Below are 18,154 nucleotides of genomic sequence, written 5' to 3' on the forward strand. Positions count from 1 at the left end.
AAAATCACCCCAAAATGGTCCCTGACCTCCCCAATGGGGGAAAATCACCCCAAAACGGGCTCTGACCCCCAGATTTGGGTGGAATCACCCCAAAACGAGCCCTGCTCCCCCCAAAACGAGCCCTGCCTCCCGGATTTGGGGGAAATCCCCCCAAAACGAGCCCTGCCCCCCCAGACCAGCCCTGCCCCGGATTTGGGGACCCCCCCCCGGATTTGGGGCACAGGGTCCCTTTGTCCCCGCTGAAAGCAGCCCCAGAGCCCGGCTGAGCGCTAAAGAGGATCAGGGGGCTTAGGGGGGATTTGGGGGGGCCGTGCCAGGGTCCCCCCGGCCCGGCCCGACCCCCCCTCACCCCCCGGACCCCCCCCCGATTTATTGCACCGCTGCCAGCGCCGGGGGGAGCCGAGGACGGCGCGGTGAGACCCCCGCCCTCCGTTATTGGGGGGGTTTGGGGGGTCCCGGGGGGTTTGGTGGTTTTGGGGGGTTTGGGGGGGTCGCGGGGGTCCCTCAGGAGCAGGGGGGCTGCAGCTGCCCCTTGTGGACGTACTCCAGGGCGGTGGCGATGGTCCTCATGTCCAGCTCGATGCTCCTGGCCCAGTTCTCCACGTCGCCGATCTCCTGAGGGGGTTTGGGGAGGGGGTTTGGGGAGGGGGTTTGGGGAGGGGGCGGTCCCAGGGGGATTTGGGAGGGGCTTTGGGGAGGGGGCGGCTCCCGGGGGGATTTGGGGAGGGGCTTTGGGGAGGGGGCGGCTCCCGGGGGGATTTGGGGAGGGGGCTTGGGGAGAGGGGGGATTTGGGGAGAGGGCTTGGGGAGGGGGTTTGGGGAGGGGGCAGCTCCCGGGGGGATTTGGGGAGGGGGTTTGGGGAGGGGGCAGCTCTTGGGGGGCTTGGGCAGGGGGCTTGGGGAAGGGGTGGCTCCTGGGGGGTTTGGGGAGGGGGCTTGGGGAGGGGGCGGCTCCCAGGGGGGTTTGGGAGGGGCTTTGGGGAGGGGGCGGCTCCCGGGGGGATTTGGGGAGGGGGCTTGGGGAGAGGGGGGATTTGGGGAGGGGGTTAGGGGAGGGGGCGGCTCCAGGGGGGTTTGGGGAGAGGGCTTGGGGAGGGGGCAGCTCTTGGGGGGCTTGGGCAGGGGGCTTGGGGAAGGGGTGGCTCCTGGGGGGTTTGGGGAGGGGGCTTGGGGAGGGGGCGGCTCCAGGGGGGTTTGGGGAGGGGCTTTGGGGAGGGGGTGGCTCCTGGGGGGTTTGGGGAGGGGGCGGCCCCTCCCCAGGGTGGGACCCCTCCCCAGGGCTGGGACCCCTCCCCACTGTCAGGCCGGGCTGGGACCATCCTGGGGGACCCTGTGAGCCCCCTCCCCACCATCAGAGTGGGGTGAGACCCCTCCCCAGGGCTGGGACCATCCCCGGGGTCTCCACAAGCCCCCTCCCCACTGTGAGGTTGGGGTGGGACCATCCCAGAGGGTCCCAGTGAGCCCCCTCCCCACTGCCAGGGCAGGGTGAGACCCCTCCCCAGGACTGGGACCACCCCAGAGGGTCCCTGTGTGCCCCCTCCCCAGGGTAGGACCCCCTCCCCAGTGCCAGGGTGGGGTGAGACCCCTCCCCAGGGCTGGGACCCCTCCCCAGTGTCAGATGGGGGTGGGACCATACCAGAGGGTCCCTGTGAGACCCCTCCCCACTGTCAGAGTGGGGTGGGACCCCTCCCCAGTGTCCGGCCGGGCTGGGACCATCCTGGGTGCTCCCCACCTGCCCCCTCCCCACTGTCATGTCAGGGTGGGACCCCTCCCCAGGGTGGGACCCCTCCCCACTGTCAGAGTGGGGTGGGACCCCTCCCCAGTGTCCGGCCGGGCTGGGACCATCCTGGGTGCTCCCCACCTGCCCCCTCCCCACTGTCATGTCAGGGTGGGACCCCTCCCCAGGGTTGGGACCCCTCCCCAGGGTGAGACCCCTCCCCACTGTCAGGGTGGGTCAGGACCATCCCAGAGGGTTCCTGTGAGACCCCTCCCCACTCTCAGGGTGGGACCCCTCCCTGGGGCTGGGACCCCTCCCCACTGTCAGAGTGGGGTGAGACCCCTCCCGGGTGGGACCCCTCCCCAGGGTGGGACCCCTCCCCACAGTAAGGGCAGGGTAGGACCCCCTCCCCAGCAGTAGGGCAGGATGGGACCCCTCCCCAGGGTGGGACCCCTCCCCAGTGTGGGACCCCTCCCCAGTGTCCGGCCGGGCTGGGACCATCCCGGGGGCTCTCCCTGCCCCCTCCCCACTCTCAGGTCAGGGTGGGACCCCCGCGGCCCCGGGGGGATTTGGGGGGGGTCCCACCTTGAGGGCCTGGTTGAAGCTCTCCACCATGGCGATCCAGTGGCCGCTCTGGCGCGCGAACTGCGCCGCCTGCGCCTGCAGCGTCTTCACCTCCTGCTCCAGCTTGCGCTGGTTCACGTAGGCCTGCGCCACCCTGGGGACACCCAGGGGACACCCAGGGGACAGTGGGGACACCCAGGGGACACTGGGGACACCCAGGGGACAGTGGGGACATTGGGGACACCCAGGGGACATTGGGGACACTGGGGACACCCAGGGGACAGTGGGGACATGGGGGTCACGTAGGCCTGCGCCACCCTGGGGACACCCAGGGGACACCCAGGGGACATTGGGGACACCCAGGGGACACTGGGGACACTGGGGACACCCAGGGGACATTGGGGACACGTAGGCCTGCGCCACCCTGGGGACACCCAGGGGACACCCAGGGGACAGTGGGGACACCCAGGGGACATTGGGGGGACATTGGGGACACCCAGGGGACACGGGGACACTGGGGACACTGGGGACACGTAGGCCTGCGGCACCCTGGGGACACCCAGGGGATACAGGGACATTGGGGGGACATTGGGGGGATAGTGGGGACACCACAGGGACATTGGGGACACCCAGGGGACACTGGGGACATGGGGACACCCAGGGGACACTGGGGACAGTGGGATCACGTAGGCCTGCGCCACCCTGGGGACACCCAGGGGACATGGGGACAGTGGGGGGACATTGGGGACACCCAGGGGACAGTGGGGACACGCAGGGGACATGGGAACAGTGGGGACAGTGGGGGGACACTGGGGACACCCTGGGGGACACCCAGGTGGGGTTCGGGGTTTGGGGTCCCCGGAGGGGTTCAGGGCGGGTTTGGTGGGGGGGTCCAAGGCAGGGTTTGGGGTTTTGGGGGGGGGTCCCCATTTGGATTTGGGGTCTGGGGGGTTCCCCAGTCGGGTTTGGGGTTTTAGGGGGGGTCCCCATTTGAATTTGGGATTTTGGGGGGGGGTCCCCATTTGGATTTGGTGTTTTGGAGGGGGTCCCCATTTGGATTTGGGTCCCAGGGGGGTCCCCATTTGAATTTGGGGTTTTGGGGGGGATTTCCCATTTGAATTTGGGATTTTGGGGGGGTCCCCATTTGGATTTGGGGTTTTGGGGGGGTCCCCATTTGGATTTGGGGTTTTGGGGGGGTCCCCGGTCGGGTTTGGGGTTTGGGGGGGGTCCCCATTTGGATTTGGGGTTTTGGGGGGGTCCCCATTTGGATTTGGGGTTTTGGGGGGGCTCCCCGGTCGGGTTTGGGGTTTGGGGGGGGTCCCCATTTGGATTTGGGGTTTTGGGGGGGTCCCCGGTCGGGTTTGGCTCCCGGCGCTCACCCCACGTTCAGGTGATCCACCAGGGCCTCGGTCAGCCGCGTGGCGGCCGCGATGGCGTCCCTGCGGCGCCGCTCTGCGCGGGAACCCCGCGTGACGTCACACCGCCCCGCGTGACGTCGCCACCCTCACCCGTGACGTCACCGCGCGGAGCCGCGACCTCCCCCCCCCCCCCCCCCATCACCCCTCAGGCTTCCCGCCCTTTCCCCCCCCCACCCGCCTCGCTTTGACAGACAGCCGCGCCAGCCAATGGGGTGCCGGTGCCCGCGCGCGGTGGCCAATGGGCGGCGGCGCTGGCGCCGGGGGCGGGGCTCACCCTGCAGCTCGCGCCGCTCGCTCTGCCGGGCCTGGTGCTCCTTCAGCAGCCGGGACAGCATGGCGGCCGCGCCACGTGACCGCCGCGGGACACGTGACATGCGGGCCACGCCCCCCCGAGCGTCAGCGGCGCGTGACCGCGGAGGGACACGTGACCTGATGGGGGGGGTTGGGGGGGGTCCCGTTCATCCCAGTTCATCCCAGTCCATCCCAGTTCATCCCAGTTCATCCCAGTTCATCCCAGTTCATCCCAGTCCATCCCAGTTCATCCCAGTTCATCCCAGTCCATCCCAGTTCATCCCAGTTCATCCCAGTTCATCCCAGTCCATCCCAGTTCATCCCAGTTCATCCCAGTCCATCCCAGTCCATCCCAGTCCATCCCAGTCCATCCCAGTTCATCCCAGTCCATCCCAGTTCATCCCAGTTCATCCCAGTTCATCCCAGTTCATCCCAGTCCATCCCAGTTCATCCCAGTTCATCCCAGTTCATCCCAGTCCATCCCAGTTCATCCCAGTTCATCCCAGTTCATCCCAGTCCATCCCAGTTCATTCCCGGTTCATTCCCGGTTCATTCCAGTTCATCCCAGTTCATCCCAGTCCATCCCAATCCATCCCAGTTCATCCCAGTTCATCCCAGTCCATCCCAGTTCATCCCAATTCATCCCAGTCCATCCCAGTCCATCCCAGTTCATCCCAGTCCATCCCAGTTCATCCCAGTTCATCCCAGTCCATCCCAGTTCATCCCAGTTCATCCCAGTCCATTCCCAGTCCATCCCAGTTCATTCCAGTTCATCCCAGTTCATCCCAGTCCATCCCAATCCATCCCAGTTCATCCCAGTCCATCCCAGTCCATCCCAGTTCATCCCAGTTCATTCCCAGTCCATCCCAGTTCATTCCCGGTTCATCCCAATCCATCCCAGTTCATCCCAGTCCATTCCAGTTCATTCCCAGTCCATCCCAGTTCATCCCAGTCCATCCCAGTTCATCCCAGTTCATCCCAGTTCATCCCAGTCCATTCCCAGTCCATCCCAGTTCATCCCAGTCCATCCCAGTCCATCCCAGTCCATCCCAGTTCATCCCAGTCCATCCCAGTTCCTCCCAGTTCCATCCCAGTCCATCCCAGTTCATCCCAGTCTATCCCAGTTCATCCCAGTTCATCCCAGTCCATCCCAGTCCATCCCAGTTCCTCCCAGTTCCATCCCAGTCCATCCCAGTCCATCCCAGTCCATCCCAGTCCATCCCAGTCCATCCCAGTTCATCCCAGTTCATCCCAGTCCATCCCAGTCCATCCCAGTTCATTCCCAGTTTATCCCAGTGCTCCCAGTTCCAGCCGCCGGAATTCGAGTGGGAACGGCGGCCAAAAATAAACCGGGAATGGGAAAAAAAAATCCCGGGAATGGGGAAAAATATCCTGGAATTTGGGAAATATCCCGGGATAGGGAAAAAAATAACCCGGGAATGGAGGAAAATAACCCCGGATTGGGGAAAAATAACTCGGGAATTGGGGAAAAAATAACCTGGGAATGGGGAAAAATATCCCAGAAATGGGGGAAAATATCCCGGGACAGGGAAAAATAATTCGGGATAGGGGGAAAATAAATCAGGACAGGGAAAATAATAACCTGGAAATGGGGAAAATAATCCAGAATAGGGGAAAAAGTGTCCTGGGAATGGGAAAAAATATCCTGGGATGGGGAAAATAACCCGGGAATGGGGAAAAATAAAATTTGGGATGTTCATCCTGAAATAAAGAAATAAACCCCAAAAATAAACCCTGAAACAACACCCCCGAAAATAAATCCTGAGAATAAATCCCGAAAATAAACCCCCAAAATAAATCCTGACGCTAAATCCCGAAAATAATCCCTGGAAAGAAATTCCCCAACAAAAATCCCAAAACCCCAGAAAGAAAGTCAGAAAAAAAAGCCCAAAAAGAAAAATAAAATGAAAAATCAATAAAAATAAAGCCCCAAAAAATAAATAAAAATGAACCTTGCCCGTATGAGAATAAAATTAGAAATAAAAATTAAACCCTTAATAAGAAATAAAAATGAACCCCCCCCTTCAAATGAAAATAAAATTCGTAATAAATAAAAATGAACCACCGCCAAAAATAAAAATAAAATTAAAGGATAAATATAAATGAACCCCCCCCCCAAAAAATAAATAAAATTGCAAAAGAAATAAAAATAATCCTCCGCCGTTCCCACGGCCCCGGCGGCTCCCAAAAATCCCCGGGAGCTTTGGAGAGGAGCTAAAAATAGCCCGGAAAAAGTGACCAAAATCCCCGATCCCCCCCAAAATATCCCGGGGGGGAGGGGGCGCACGGGAGTCGCGACCCCCCAAAATATCCCGATTAAATTTTGGGGGGGTCGCGATATCCCTGATCCCCCCCCAAAAAATCCCGATTAATTTTGGGGGGTCGCGACATCGCTGACCCCCCCCGTGTCCCCCCCTTGGGTTTGGGTCCTCCCCTGCTGGTTTGGGGGTTCAGGGGGTCCTCGGAGCCCCAAAACTCCCCCAGGACCCCCCAAAACTCCCCCAGGACCCCAAAACTCCCCCAGGACCCCCAAAACCCCCCCAGGACCCCAAAGCCCCCCCAGTCCCGGTATTTGGGATCAATCCCGGTATCCGGTGCCCCTCCCGGTATTTGGGGTCACTCCCGGCATTTGGGATCATTCCCGTTATCCCGTGCCCCTCCCGGTATTTGGGGTCACTCCCGGTATTTATTTTGGGTCCCTCCCGGTATCCGGTGCCCCTCCCGGTATTTTGGGTCCCTCCCGGTATTTGGGGTCCCTCCCGGTATTTGGGATCATTCCCGTTATCCGGTGCCCCTCCCGGTATTTGGGATCATTCCCGCTATCCGGTGCCCCTCCCGGTATTTGGGGTCCCTCCCGGTATTTGGGGTCAGTCCCGCTATCCGGTGCCCCTCCCGTTATCCGGTGCCCCTCTCGGTATTTGGGGTCCCTCCCGGTATTTGGGGTCACTCCCGGTATTTGGGGTCACTCCCGGTATTTTGGGTCCCTCCCGTTATTTGGGATCATTCCCGTTATCCGGTGCCCCTCCCGGTATTTGGGGTCACTCCCAGTATTTATTTTGGGTCCCTCCCGGTACTTTGGGTCATTCCCGCTATCCGGTGCCCCTCCCGGTATTTGGGGTCACTCCCGGTATTTTGGGTCCCTCCCGGTATTTGGGGTCACTCCCGGTATTTATTTTGGGTCACTCCCGGTATTTTGGGTCCCTCCCGGTACTTTGGGTCATTCCCGGTATCCGGTGCCCCTCCCGCCCCCGGGTCCCTCCCGCTCTCCGCTCCCGCCCGGCCGCACCCCGGGGTGGGGTCTCCGGGGGTTCCCCGGTCCCGCGGGCGGAGCCGGGCCCGGGCCGCCCCCCGGGAGCTCCGGGGCTCCTCCCGCGGGCGGCGGCGCCGGCAGCGCGGGGATGGCGAGCTCGGGCTGCGGGCGGCGACCGCGGCTGGCCCGGTGGCTACCGGGGCCGGCCCCGTGGCTAGCGGGGCTGTTCCTGTGGCTACCGGGGCTGTTCCTGCGGCTACCGGGGCCGCCGCCGTGGCCACCGGCGGCCGCCGCGTTCAACCTGGACGGGAGCAGCCCGGTGCTGAAGGACGGCGAGCGGGGCAGCCTCTTCGGCGCGGCCGTGGCGCTGCACCGGCAGCTGAGCCCCGAGCCCGCCGCCTGGTGAGCGGGGGGTCCCGGGGTCCCGGGGGTCCCGGGGGGCGCGGGGGGCTCGGGGGGCTCGGGGGTCCCGGGGAGCGCGGGGGTCCCGGGGGAAACGCGGGGGTCCCGGGGGGCGCGGGGGGCTCGGGGGTCCCGGGGAGCGCGGGGGTCCCGGGGGGCGCGGGGGTCCCGGGGGGAACGCGGGGGTCCCGGGGGGCACGGGGGGAACGCGGAGGTCCCGGGGGGCGCGGGGGGCTCGGGGGGAACGCGGGGGTTCCGGGGGGCACGGGGGGAACGCGGGGGTCCCGGGGGGAACGCGGGGGTCCCGGGGGGCGCGGGGGGCTCGGGGGTCCCGGGGAGCGCGGGGGTCCCGGGGGGCGCGGGGGTCCCGGGGGGAACGCGGGGGTCCCGGGGAACGCGGGGGTCCCGGGGGGAACGCGGGGGTCCCGGGGAACGCGGGGGTCCCGGGGGGAACGCGGGGGTCCCGGGGGGCACGGGGGGAACGCGGAGGTCCCGGGGGGCGCGGGGGGCTCGGGGGGAACGCGGGGGTTCCGGGGGGCACGGGGGGAACGCGGGGGTCCCGGGGGGAACGCGGGGGTCCCGGGGGGCGCGGGGGGCTCGGGGGTCCCGGGGGTCCCGGGGAGCGCGGGGGGAACGCGACCCCCGGGCTGGGCTGGGCTGGGCTGGGCGGGAGACCCCCGGGAATTGGGGGGGCAGAGGGGAGATGGGAGCGCCCCGGGTGGGAGGATCCTGCGAGGGGGATTTTGGGGGGCTCAGGGGTTTGGGGGGATCCTGGGGAGGGGATTTGGGGGGGATCCTGCGAGGGGGATTTGGGGGGTTCAGGGGTTTGGGGGGGTCCTATTCCCGGGATTTGGGGAGGATCCAGAGCACCGGGAGCCGCGGGAATGGGCGGGGGGGGAACGGGAGAACCGAACCGGCCGCGGGGCTGGGGAGGGACCGGGACCCCCGGGAATTTGGGGGTTCGGGAGCACCGGGAGCCGCGGGGCTGAGGGGGACCGGGACCCCCGGGACCGAGCCCAGGGCACGGCAGAACGAGGGGACGGGGACAGAGGGGACAAGGACGGGGACAGGACAGGGACGGTGGCAGCGGGACGGGGACAGCGGAGGCGCCGGCGGGCCCGGCATTATTCGGCATTAGCGGGGCAGGGCGGCTCGGGGGGGGCTCGGGGGGCTCGGGGGTCTCGGGGGGCTCGGGGGGGTCTCGGGGGTCTCGGGGGTCTCGGGGGGTCTCGGGGGGCTCGGGGGTCTCGGGGGACTCGGGCGGCTCGGGGGCGGCTCGGGGGGCTCGGGGGGCTCGGGGGGGTCTCGGGGGTCTCGGGGGTCTCGGGGGGTCTCGGGGGGTCTCGGGGGTCTCGGGGGGGGCTCGGGGGGCTCGGGGGGCTCGGGGGTCTCGGGGGTCTCGGGGGGCGAGCGCTCGGCTGGAGGGACCCCCCGGCTGGACCCCCCGGGCCGTGCGGCGAACGCCCACCCGCGACTGCCGGCCACGGCCCTGAGTCCCCGTGTCCTCCGTGTCCCCGTGTCTCTGTGGCCTCCGTGTCCTGCTACTCCAATGTCCCCCGTGTCCCCGTGTCCCCGTGTCCCTCTGTCCCCGTGTCCCCCGTGTCCCCGTGTCCCCGTGTCCCCGTGTCCCCGTGTCCCCCGTGTCCCCCGTGTCCCGCAACCCCCGTGTCCCTCTGTCCTCCGTGTCCCGGTGTCCTGCTACCCCAATGTCCCCCGTGTCCCCCGTGTCCCCGTGTCCCCCGTGTCCCGCTACCCCCGTGTCCCTCTGTCCCCGTGTCCCGGTGTCCTGCTACCCCAATGTCCCCCGTGTCCCCCGTGTCCCCGTGTCCCCGTGTCCCGTGTCCCCCGTGTCCCTCTGTCCCCGTGTCCCCGTGTCCCTCTGTCCCCCGTGTCCTGCTACCCCCGTGTCCCCGTGTCCCCCGTGTCCCCGTGTCCCCGTGTCCCCCGTGTCCCCGCGTCCCCCCCGACACCCCCCGGGCACCTCGGGCCGTTACCGGGGGTCTCAGCCATGGGGACCCCCGCACCGGGCAGCTCCCGCTCGCTGTCACCCGCGCCCCCCTCCCCGTCCCCTCCGTGTCCCGCCCTCCCGGTGTCGCCGCTGTCGCCGCGGTGTCGCCGCCGCCGCCCGCGCCGCGTTCTTGGCACCGAGGGCGGCTTTGGCCGCCGGTGCCCGCTGCAGGCGTTGGCGGGGCCGCGCGGGGCTCGGTTCCACCGGCGCGGCCCCGGTGTCCCCGGTGTCCCCCGGTTGTCCCCCGGTTGTCCCCCGGTGTCCCCCGGTTGTCCCCCGGTGTCCCCTTGCTGTCCCCCGGTGTCCCCCGGTGTCCTCTGCTGTCCCCCGGTGTCCCCCGGTTGTCCCCCGGTTGTCCCCCGGTGTCCTCTGCTGTCTCCCGGTGTCCCCCGGTGTCCCCCGGTATTCCCCGGTATCCCCCGCTGTCCCCGGTATCCCCTGGTGTCCCCGCTCTCCCCGCTGTCCCCGGTATTCCCCGGTATCCCCCGGTATCCCCCGGTGTCCCCGGTATCCCCGCTGTCCCCGGTGTCCCCCGGTGTCCCCGCTGTCCCCGGCGGGGCCGGGGCTGCCGTTGTCGCGCTGTCCCCTCTCCGGGCGCCCCGGCGCGGCTCCGTGGGGCCCCCGGTGCCTCGGTGCGCTCCGTCCATTTTCGGGCATGTCGCCGCGGGGTTATTTGCAGCCAATTCCGGTTTATTTTTACCGCCGCTCCCTCCCTGCCGCCCCCCGTGGGCGCCGCCGCGTCCCCGGTCACCGCCACCCCCGGTCACCGCCACCCCCGGTCACCGCCACCCCCGGGCGCGGCGGCCGCGGCCGCCCCGCGGGTGTCCGGGGCTTTTGGGGGTGTCCGGGGCTGTCCCGGGGGTGTCCGGGGGTTTTTGGGGGTGTCCGGGGCTGTCCCGGGGGTGTCCGGGGCTGTCCCGGGGGTGTCCGAAGGTTTTGGGGTGTCCGGAATGTCCCCTCCTGTCCCCACGCGTGTCACGGGCCAGCAGCTGCCCGGCCGGGCTGGCACGGCGCTGGCACGGGGGTGGCACAGCTGCGCGGGGGCGGCACAGCTGCTACCGGGGGGTCCCGGGGGGTCCCGGGGGGGTCCCGAGGGGTCCCGAGGGGTCCCAGGGGGGTCCCGGGGGATCCCGGACGGTCCCGGGGGGGTTTCCGTGGGGTCCCGAGGGGTCCCGTGGGGTCCCGAGGGGTCCCGAGGGGTCCCGGACAGTCCCGGGGGGGTTTCCGTGGGGTCCCGTGGGGTCCCGAAGGGTCCCGGGGGGTCCTGTGGGGTCCCGGGTGGTGTCCGGGGGTTTTGGGGGTGTCCGAGGGGTCCCGGGCAGTCCCGAGGGTCCCGGGGGGTCCCGGGTGGTGTCCGGGGGTTTTGGGGGGTCCCGAGGGGTCCCGGGCAGTCCCGGGGGGGTCTCTGCGACCCCCGGGACCCCCCGTTCCCTGACGAGGGGGTGCCCACCGTGCCAGGCTGCTGGTGGGAGCCCCCCGAGCGCGGGCGCTGCCCGGCCAAGGCGCCAACCGGAGCGGGGCCCTGTTCGCCTGCCCGCTGAGCACCGGGACCGCCGACTGCCGCCGGGTGCCCATCGACGAGGGAGGTCAGCGGGCACCGGGAGGGGTCCCGGGGTCCGGGCGGGGGTCCCGGCGGGGCTGACCCCCCCCGTGCCCCGCAGTGGACCCGCAGAGCGAGAGCAAAGAGGAGCAGTGGCTGGGGGTCAGCGTCAAGAGCCAAGGGCCCGGCGGGAAGGTCGTGGTGAGCCCCGGGGGTACCGGGGGTACCGGGAGCACCGGGAGCACCGGGGGCACCGGGAGCACCGGGAGCACCAGGGGCACCGGGAGCACCGGGGGTACCGGGGGTACCGGGAGCACCGGGAGCACCGGGGGCATCGGGGACAACTCAAACCGGGGGCAACGGGGGGCAACGGGGACAACTCAGACCGGGTGGGCTCGGGGGTGTCCCGGCTCTCCGTAACCCCCGGGGAGCACCGGGAGCACCGGGGGACACACGGGGAACACCGAGGGGCACCGGGGACACCTCGAACCGGGTGGGTTCGGGGTGTCCCGGCTCTCGGTGAGCCCCGGGGGACACCGGGAGGCATTGGGGGACACACGGGGAACACCGAGGGGCACCGGGGACACCTCGAACCGGGTGAGCTCGGCGTGCCCCGGCTCCCGGTGACCCCCGGGGGTTACCGGGGACGCCTCGAACCGGGTGTGCTCGGGGTGTTCCGGCTCTCGGTGAGCCCCGGGGGACACCGGGAAACACCGGGGGGCACACGGGGAACACCGAGGGACACACAGGGAACATCGGGGGGTACCGGAGGGCACCGGGGACACCTCGAACCGGGTGGGTTCGGGGTGTCCCGGCTCTCGGTGAGCCCCGGGGGACACCGGGAGGCATTGGGGACACACGGGGAACACCGAGGGACACACGGGGAACACCGGGGGTTACCGGGGACGCCTCGAACCGGGTGCGCTCGGCGTCCCCCGGCTCCCGGTGACCCCCGGGCTGCCCCGCAGACCTGCGCTCACCGGTACGAGGTGCGGCACCGCGTGGCGCAGCCGCTGGAGACGCGGGACGTGATCGGGCGCTGCTTCGTGCTGAGCCAGGACCTGCGGCTGCGGGACGAGCTGGACGGCGGCGAGTGGAAGTTCTGCCAGGGCCGCCCGCAGGGCCACGAGCGCTTCGGCAGCTGCCAGCAGGGCCTGGCGGCCAACTTCAGCCCCGACCGCCGCTACCTGCTGCTCGGGGCGCCCGGCACCTACAACTGGAAGGGTGAGGGGCTGGGACCCCCTCGGGGGGGTTTGGGGGTCGGGGGGTTTGGGGTCTGGGGGTTTGGGGGTCTGGGGGTTTGGGGGGTTGTTCCTGCTCGGGGCGCCGGGTACCTGCAACTGGAAGGGTGAGGGGCTGGGACCCCCTCGGGGGGGTTTGGGGTCTGGGGGTTTGGGGGTCTGGGGGTTTGTTCCTGCTCGGGGCGCCCGGCACCTACAACTGGAAGGGTGAGGGGCCGGGACCCCCTCCGGGGGGTTTGGGGGTCTGGGGGTTTGGGGGTTTGTTCCTGCTCGGGGCGCCCGGCACCTACAACTGGAAGGGTGAGGGGCACTGGGAACCCCCCCGGGGGGGTTTGGGGTCTGGGGGTTTGGGGGTCTGGGGGTTTGTTCCTGCTCGGGGCGCCTGGCACCTACAACTGGAAGGGTGAGGGGCCGGGACCCCCTTATAGTGAGGGTCTGGGGGTTTGGGGGTTTGGGGCTTTGTTCCTGCTCGGGGCGCCCGGTACCTGCAACTGGAAGGGTGAGGGGCCGGGACCCCCCCCGGGGGGTTTGGGGGTCTGGGGGTTTGGGGGGTTGTTCCTGATCAGAGACCCCGGTGCCTGCAGCTGGAAGGGTGAGGGGCCGGGACCCCCTCCGGGGGGTTTGGGGGTTTGGGGGTTTGGGGGTTTGTTCCTGCTCGGGGCGCCCGGCATCTACAACTGGAAGGGTGAGGGGCCGGGACCCCCTTATAGTGAGGGTCTGGGGGTCTGGGGGGCTGTTCCTGATCAGAGACCCCGGTACCTGCAACTGGAAGGGTGAGGGGCCGGGACCCCCTTATAGTGAGGGTCTGGGGGTTTGGGGGTTTGGGGGTTTGTTCCTGCTCGGGGCGCCCGGTACCTGCAACTGGAAGGGTGAGGGGCCGGGACCCCCCCCGGGGGGTTTGGGGGTCTGGGGGTTTGGGGGGTTGTTCCTGATCAGAGACCCCGGTGCCTGCAGCTGGAAGGGTGAGGGGCCGGGACCCCCTCCGGGGGGTTTGGGGGTCTGGGGGTTTGGGGGTTTGTTCCTGCTCGGGGCGCCCGGCACCTACAACTGGAAGGGTGAGGGGCCGGGACCCCCTCCGGGGGGTTTGGGGGTCTGGGGGTTTGGGGGTTTGGGGGGCTGTGGCACCCAGAGCTGGGAGGGTGAGGGGCACTGGGACCCCCTCCGGGGGGGTTTGGGGGTCTGGGGGTCTGGGGGTCTGGGGGGCTGTTCCTGATCAGAGACCCCGGTACCTGCAACTGGAAGGGTGAGGGGCGTGGGACCCCCTCCGGGGGGTTTGGGGGTCTGGGGGTTTGGGGGTTTGTTCCTGCTCGGGGCGCCCGGCACCTGCAACTGGAAGGGTGAGGGGCGTGGGACCCCCTCCGGGGGGTTTGGGGGTCTGGGGGTCTGGGGGTTTGTTCCTGCTCGGGGCGCCGGGTACATGCAACTGGAAGGGTGAGGGGCCGGGACCCCCTCCGGGGGGTTTGGGGGTGTCAGGGGTGTGGCACCCACAATTGGGAGGGTAAAAGGCACTGGGACCCCCTCGTGGTGAGGGTTTGGGGGTCTGGGGGTTTGGGGGTCTGGGGGGTTGTTCCTGATCAGAGACCCCGGTACCTGCAGCTGGAAGGGTGAGGGGCGTGGGACCCCTTCATAGTGAGGGTCTGGGGGTTTGGGGGGTTGTTCCTGATCAGAGACCCCGGTACCTGCAACTGGAAGGGTGAGGGGCCGGGACCACCTCCGGGGGGGTTTGGGGGTCTGGGGGGTTGTGGCACCCAGAGCTGGGAGGGTGAGGGGCACTGGGACCCCCTCCGGGGGGGTTTGGGGGTCTGGGGGTCTGGGGGTTTGGGGGTTTGGGGGTTTGGGGGTCTGTTCCTGATCAGAGACCCCGGTACCTGCAACTGGAAGGGTGAGGGGCTGGGACCCCCTTATAGTGAGGGTCTGGGGGTCGGGGGGTTTGGGGGCTGTTCCTGCTCGGGGCGCCCGGCACCTACAACTGGAAGGGTGAGGGGCTGGGACCCCCTCCGGGGGGGTTTGGGGTCTGGGGGTTTGGGGGGCTGTGGCACCTACAACTGGAAGGGTAAGGGGCGCGGGACCCTCTCATGGTAAGGGTTTGGGGGTCTGGGGGTTTGGGGGGCTGTTCCTGATCAGAGACCCCGGTACCTGCAATTGGAAGGGTGAGGGGCCGGGACCCCCTCCGGGGGGGTTTGGGGGTCGGGGGGTTTGGGGGTTTGGGGGGTTGTTCCTGATCAGAGACCCCGGTACCTACAACTGGAAGGGTGAGGGGCTGGGACCCCCTTATAGTGAGGGTTTGGGGGTCTGGGGGTTTGGGGGTTTGTTCCTGCTCGGGGCGCCCGGCACCTACAACTGGAAGGGTGAGGGGCCGGGACCCCCCCGGGGGGGTTTGGGGGTGTGGGGGGCTGTTCCTGATCAGAGACCCCGGTACCTGCAACTGGAAGGGTGAGGGGCTGGGACCCCCTCGGGGGGGTTTGGGGGTCGGGGGGTTTGGGGTCTGGGGGTTTGGGGGTCTGGGGGTTTGGGGGGTTGTTCCTGCTCGGGGCGCCGGGTACCTGCAACTGGAAGGGTGAGGGGCCGGGACCCCCTCGGGGGGGTTTGGGGGTCTGGGGGTTTGGGGGTCTGTGGCACCCACAATTGGGAGGGTGGGGGGCGCGGGACCCGCAAAGAGGGGGCTCGGGGCTGCCCTGGGGGAGGGAGGGAGGGGCGTGGGGGGGGGGGGGGGCAGGGGTGCCCAGGGGGTCTCTGGGGGGGGGGTCCCAGCCCGGGGATCCCTCAGGGTCCCAGCCCGGGGGTCCCTGAGGGTCCCCCCGTTCCCCTGGGGGGGGGTCCCAGCCCGGGGGTCCCTCAGGGTCCCCCCGTTCCCCTGGGGGGGGTCCCAGCCCGGGGGTCCCTGAGGGTCCCAGCCCGGGGGTCTCTGAGGGTCTCCCCGTTCCCCTGGGGGGGGTCCCAGCCCGGGGGTCCCTCAGGGTCCCCCTGTTCCCCCTGGGGGGGTCCCAGCCCGGGGGTCCCTGAGGGTCCCAGCCCGGGGGTCCCTCAGGGTCCCCCCGTTCCCCTGGGGGGGGTCCCAGCCCGGGGGTCCCTCAGGGTCCCCCCGTTCCCCTGGGGGGGGGTCCCAGCCCGGGGGTCCCTCAGGGTCCCAGCCCGGGGGTCCCTCAGGGTCCCCCCGTTCCCCTGGGGGGGGGTCCCAGCCCGGGGGTCCCTCAGGGTCCCCCCGTTCCCCTGGGGGGGGTCCCAGCCCGGGGGTCCCTGAGGGTCCCCCGGGCCCCGCAGGCACCCTGCGCGTGGAGCGGCTCCCCCGGAGCCCCCTGGAGCTGCTGCTGCCGGACTCGGGCCCCTTCGAAGCGGGGGGGGAGAAGGAGCGGGACCCCTCCCTCATCCCCGTGCCCGCCAACAGCTACCTCGGTACGGGGGGGGGGCGCCCCCCGAGCCGCCCTGACGCCCCCTCCCCCGCGTGTGCGCGGCCGTGGCAGGGCTGCTCTTTGTGACAAACGTGGAGAGCGCGACCCCCGACCTGAGGGTCTTCCGCACCCCCCAGCCCGGAGAGAGGGTCCCCGGCGCGGCCGCGGACGTGGGGCACAATTCCTACCTGGGTTCGTGCGTGCCACGCGTGTGCCGCGCGTGTGCCGCGCGTGTGCCACCCGTGTGCCGTGTGTGACCCTCCCCGTGCCGCGTGTGACGCTCCCCCACCTCTCCCTGAAGGGTCCTGCGGGCACACGCGTGTGCCACAGGCACACAATTCCTACCTGGGTTCGTGCGTGCCACGCGTGTGCCGCGCGTGTGCCACCCGTGTGCCATGTGTGACGCTCCCCCACCTCTCCCTGAAGGGTCCTGCGGGCACACGCGTGTACCACACCTGTGCCACGCGTGTGCCACCCGTGTGCCGTGTGTGACCCTCCCCGTGCCCTGCCGCCCTCCCCCACCCCTCCCGGAAGGGTCCTGCGGGCACACGCGTGTGATGCTGTCCCCACGGGTGTCACCCGTCACGCGTGTCCCCCCGGGGGGTGTCGCCTCCGGGGGTGTCCCTTTGTCACGCGTGGCCGTGGGGGCGGGTGGCACCTGTACAGAGGTGGCGGTGACACGCTCGGGTGTCACCTGTGCCCACCCGTGACACGCTCGGGTGTCACTTGTGCCCACCCGTGACACGCTCGGGTGCCACCTGTGCCCTCGTGTCCCCAGACACGCCCCTGTCCCCACTCGTGTCACCCCCGCACACGCGCGTGTGGCCGCATCACCCCCTCTTCCCGCCGCTGCACGGCCCCGCCCCTTTTGCGTCCCCAAATCCCTGTCCCCAAATCCCCGTGTCCCCAAATCCCCGTGTCCCTAAATCCCCAAATCCCGGTCCCCAATCCCCGTGTCCCCAAATCCCCAAATCCCCGTGTCCCCAAATCCCCGTGTCCCCAAATCCCCGTGTCCCCAAATCCCCAAATCCCCAAATCCCCGTGTCCCCAAATCCCCGTGTCCCCAAATCCCCAAATCCCCGTGTCCCCAAATCCCCGTGTCCCCAAATCCCCAAATCCCCAAATCCCCGTGTCCCCAAATCCCCGTGTCCCCAAATCCCCGTGTCCCCAAATCCCCAAATCCCTGTCCCCAAATCCCCGTGTCCCCAAATCCCCGTGTCCCTAAATCCCCAAATCCCGGTCCCCAATCCCCGTGTCCCCAAATCCCCAAATCCCCGTGTCCCCAAATCCCCGTGTCCCCAAATCCCCGTGTCCCCAAATCCCCAAATCCCCGTGTCCCCAAATCCCCGTGTCCCCAAATCCCCGTGTCCCCAAATCCCCAAATCCCGGTCCCCAATCCCCGTGTCCCCAAATCCCCGTGTCCCCAAATCCCCAAATCCCTGTCCCCAAATCCCCGTGTCCCCAAATCCCCGTGTCCCCAAATCCCCAAATCCCTGTCCCCAAATCCCCGTGTCCCCAAATCCCCGTGTCCCCAAATCCCCAAATCCCCGTGTCCCCAAATCCCCGTGTCCCCAAATCCCCAAATCCCCAGATCCCCGTGTCCCCAAATCCCCAAATCCCAGTCCCCAATCCCCGTGTCCCCAAATCCCCGTGTCCCCAAATCCCCAAATCCCGGTCCCCAATCCCCGTGTCCCCAAATCCCCGTGTCCCCAAATCCCCAAATCCCGGTCCCCAATCCCCGTGTCCCCAAATCCCCGTGTCCCCAAATCCCCAAATCCCTGTTCCCATTCCCCGTGTCCCCAAATCCCGTCCCCGCTTGCCCCCCGCTGGTTTTGCATGGGGGGGGGGGTGCATGGAATGTGGGGAGGGGGCTGGAGCCTGGCTGGGGGCTCGGGGGGGGCTCGGGGGGGCTTTGGGGGGTTTTGGGGGGTTTTGGGGGGTTTTTTGGGGGAGCTTTGGGGGGCTGCTCACGGCAACCTCGGCATGTGGGGAGGGGGCTGTGCTCTGGATTTTGCTGCTCTGGCCCCCAAATTCTGCACTTTTACCCCAAATTCTGCACTTTTCCCCCAAATTCTGCACTCTCCCGCCAAATTCTGCACTTTCCCCCCAAATTCTGCCCCTTTTAGCCACAATTTTGCCCTTTCCCCCCTAAAACTTGCCATTTTCCCCCTAAATTCTGCCATTTCCCCCCCAAATTCTGCCCTTCTGGCGATCCACGCTCTGTCCCGGTGCCCCGCAGGGTTCCCGGTGGTGACCGCCCTGTCCCGGTGTCTGTCCCGGTGTCCCCTGGCTGTTCCCGGTAGTGACCGGTGT

General features: G+C 68.5%; 2 protein-coding genes across 5 annotated transcripts in view; one reads left to right on the plus strand and one right to left on the minus strand.

The window, feature by feature from the left end:
* Window positions 1-263: 263 nt before the first annotated feature.
* On the minus strand, window positions 264-4,107 carry BLOC1S1 (biogenesis of lysosomal organelles complex 1 subunit 1). Its single transcript, XM_077788705.2, has 4 exons — window positions 3,974-4,107; window positions 3,661-3,733; window positions 2,303-2,435; window positions 264-615 (listed from the first exon to the last, which is right to left on the minus strand). The coding sequence occupies exons 1-4, from the start codon at window positions 4,071-4,073 to the stop codon at window positions 505-507; spliced, it is 417 nt and encodes a 138-aa protein (XP_077644831.2). The 5' UTR covers window positions 4,074-4,107; the 3' UTR covers window positions 264-504.
* Window positions 4,108-7,376: 3,269 nt separating this feature from the next.
* Window positions 7,377-18,154, plus strand: part of ITGA7 (integrin subunit alpha 7) — a 31,365-nt gene continuing 20,587 nt past the window's right edge. For 2 of the 4 annotated variants that reach the window (XM_085562761.1, XM_085562763.1), the window contains exons 1-5: window positions 7,377-7,663; window positions 11,130-11,257; window positions 11,333-11,412; window positions 12,180-12,435; window positions 15,714-15,845. In XM_085562761.1, coding sequence (XP_085418887.1) covers window positions 7,410-7,663; window positions 11,130-11,257; window positions 11,333-11,412; window positions 12,180-12,435; window positions 15,714-15,845 — 850 coding nt within the window. In that variant the 5' untranslated portion in view covers window positions 7,377-7,409. Of the gene's footprint in view, window positions 7,664-11,129; window positions 11,258-11,332; window positions 11,413-12,179; window positions 12,436-15,713; window positions 15,846-15,913; window positions 16,034-18,154 lie in introns of all 4 variants that reach the window. The other 2 variants (XM_085562764.1, XM_085562762.1) reach the window with 2 other exon arrangements.

This window comes from Lonchura striata, chromosome 29 (genome assembly GCF_050655825.1).
Source record: "Lonchura striata isolate lonStrDom1 chromosome 29, ASM5065582v1, whole genome shotgun sequence".
Lineage (NCBI taxonomy): Eukaryota > Metazoa > Chordata > Aves > Passeriformes > Estrildidae > Lonchura > Lonchura striata.

Bases quoted from the DNA above. Each gene is read 5' to 3' on its own strand.
- BLOC1S1 (XM_077788705.2), bottom strand. From the start codon at position 4,073: ATGTCACGTGTCCCGCGGCGGTCACGTGGCGCGGCCGCCATGCTGTCC. The intron at 2,436-3,660 runs GTGAGCGCCGGG...GGGTGTCCCCAG, and splicing joins GTGGATCACCTGAACGTGGG to GGTGGCGCAGGCCTACGTGA. The intron at 616-2,302 runs GTGGGACCCCCC...AAACCCCCTCAG, and splicing joins GCTTCAACCAGGCCCTCAAG to GAGATCGGCGACGTGGAGAA.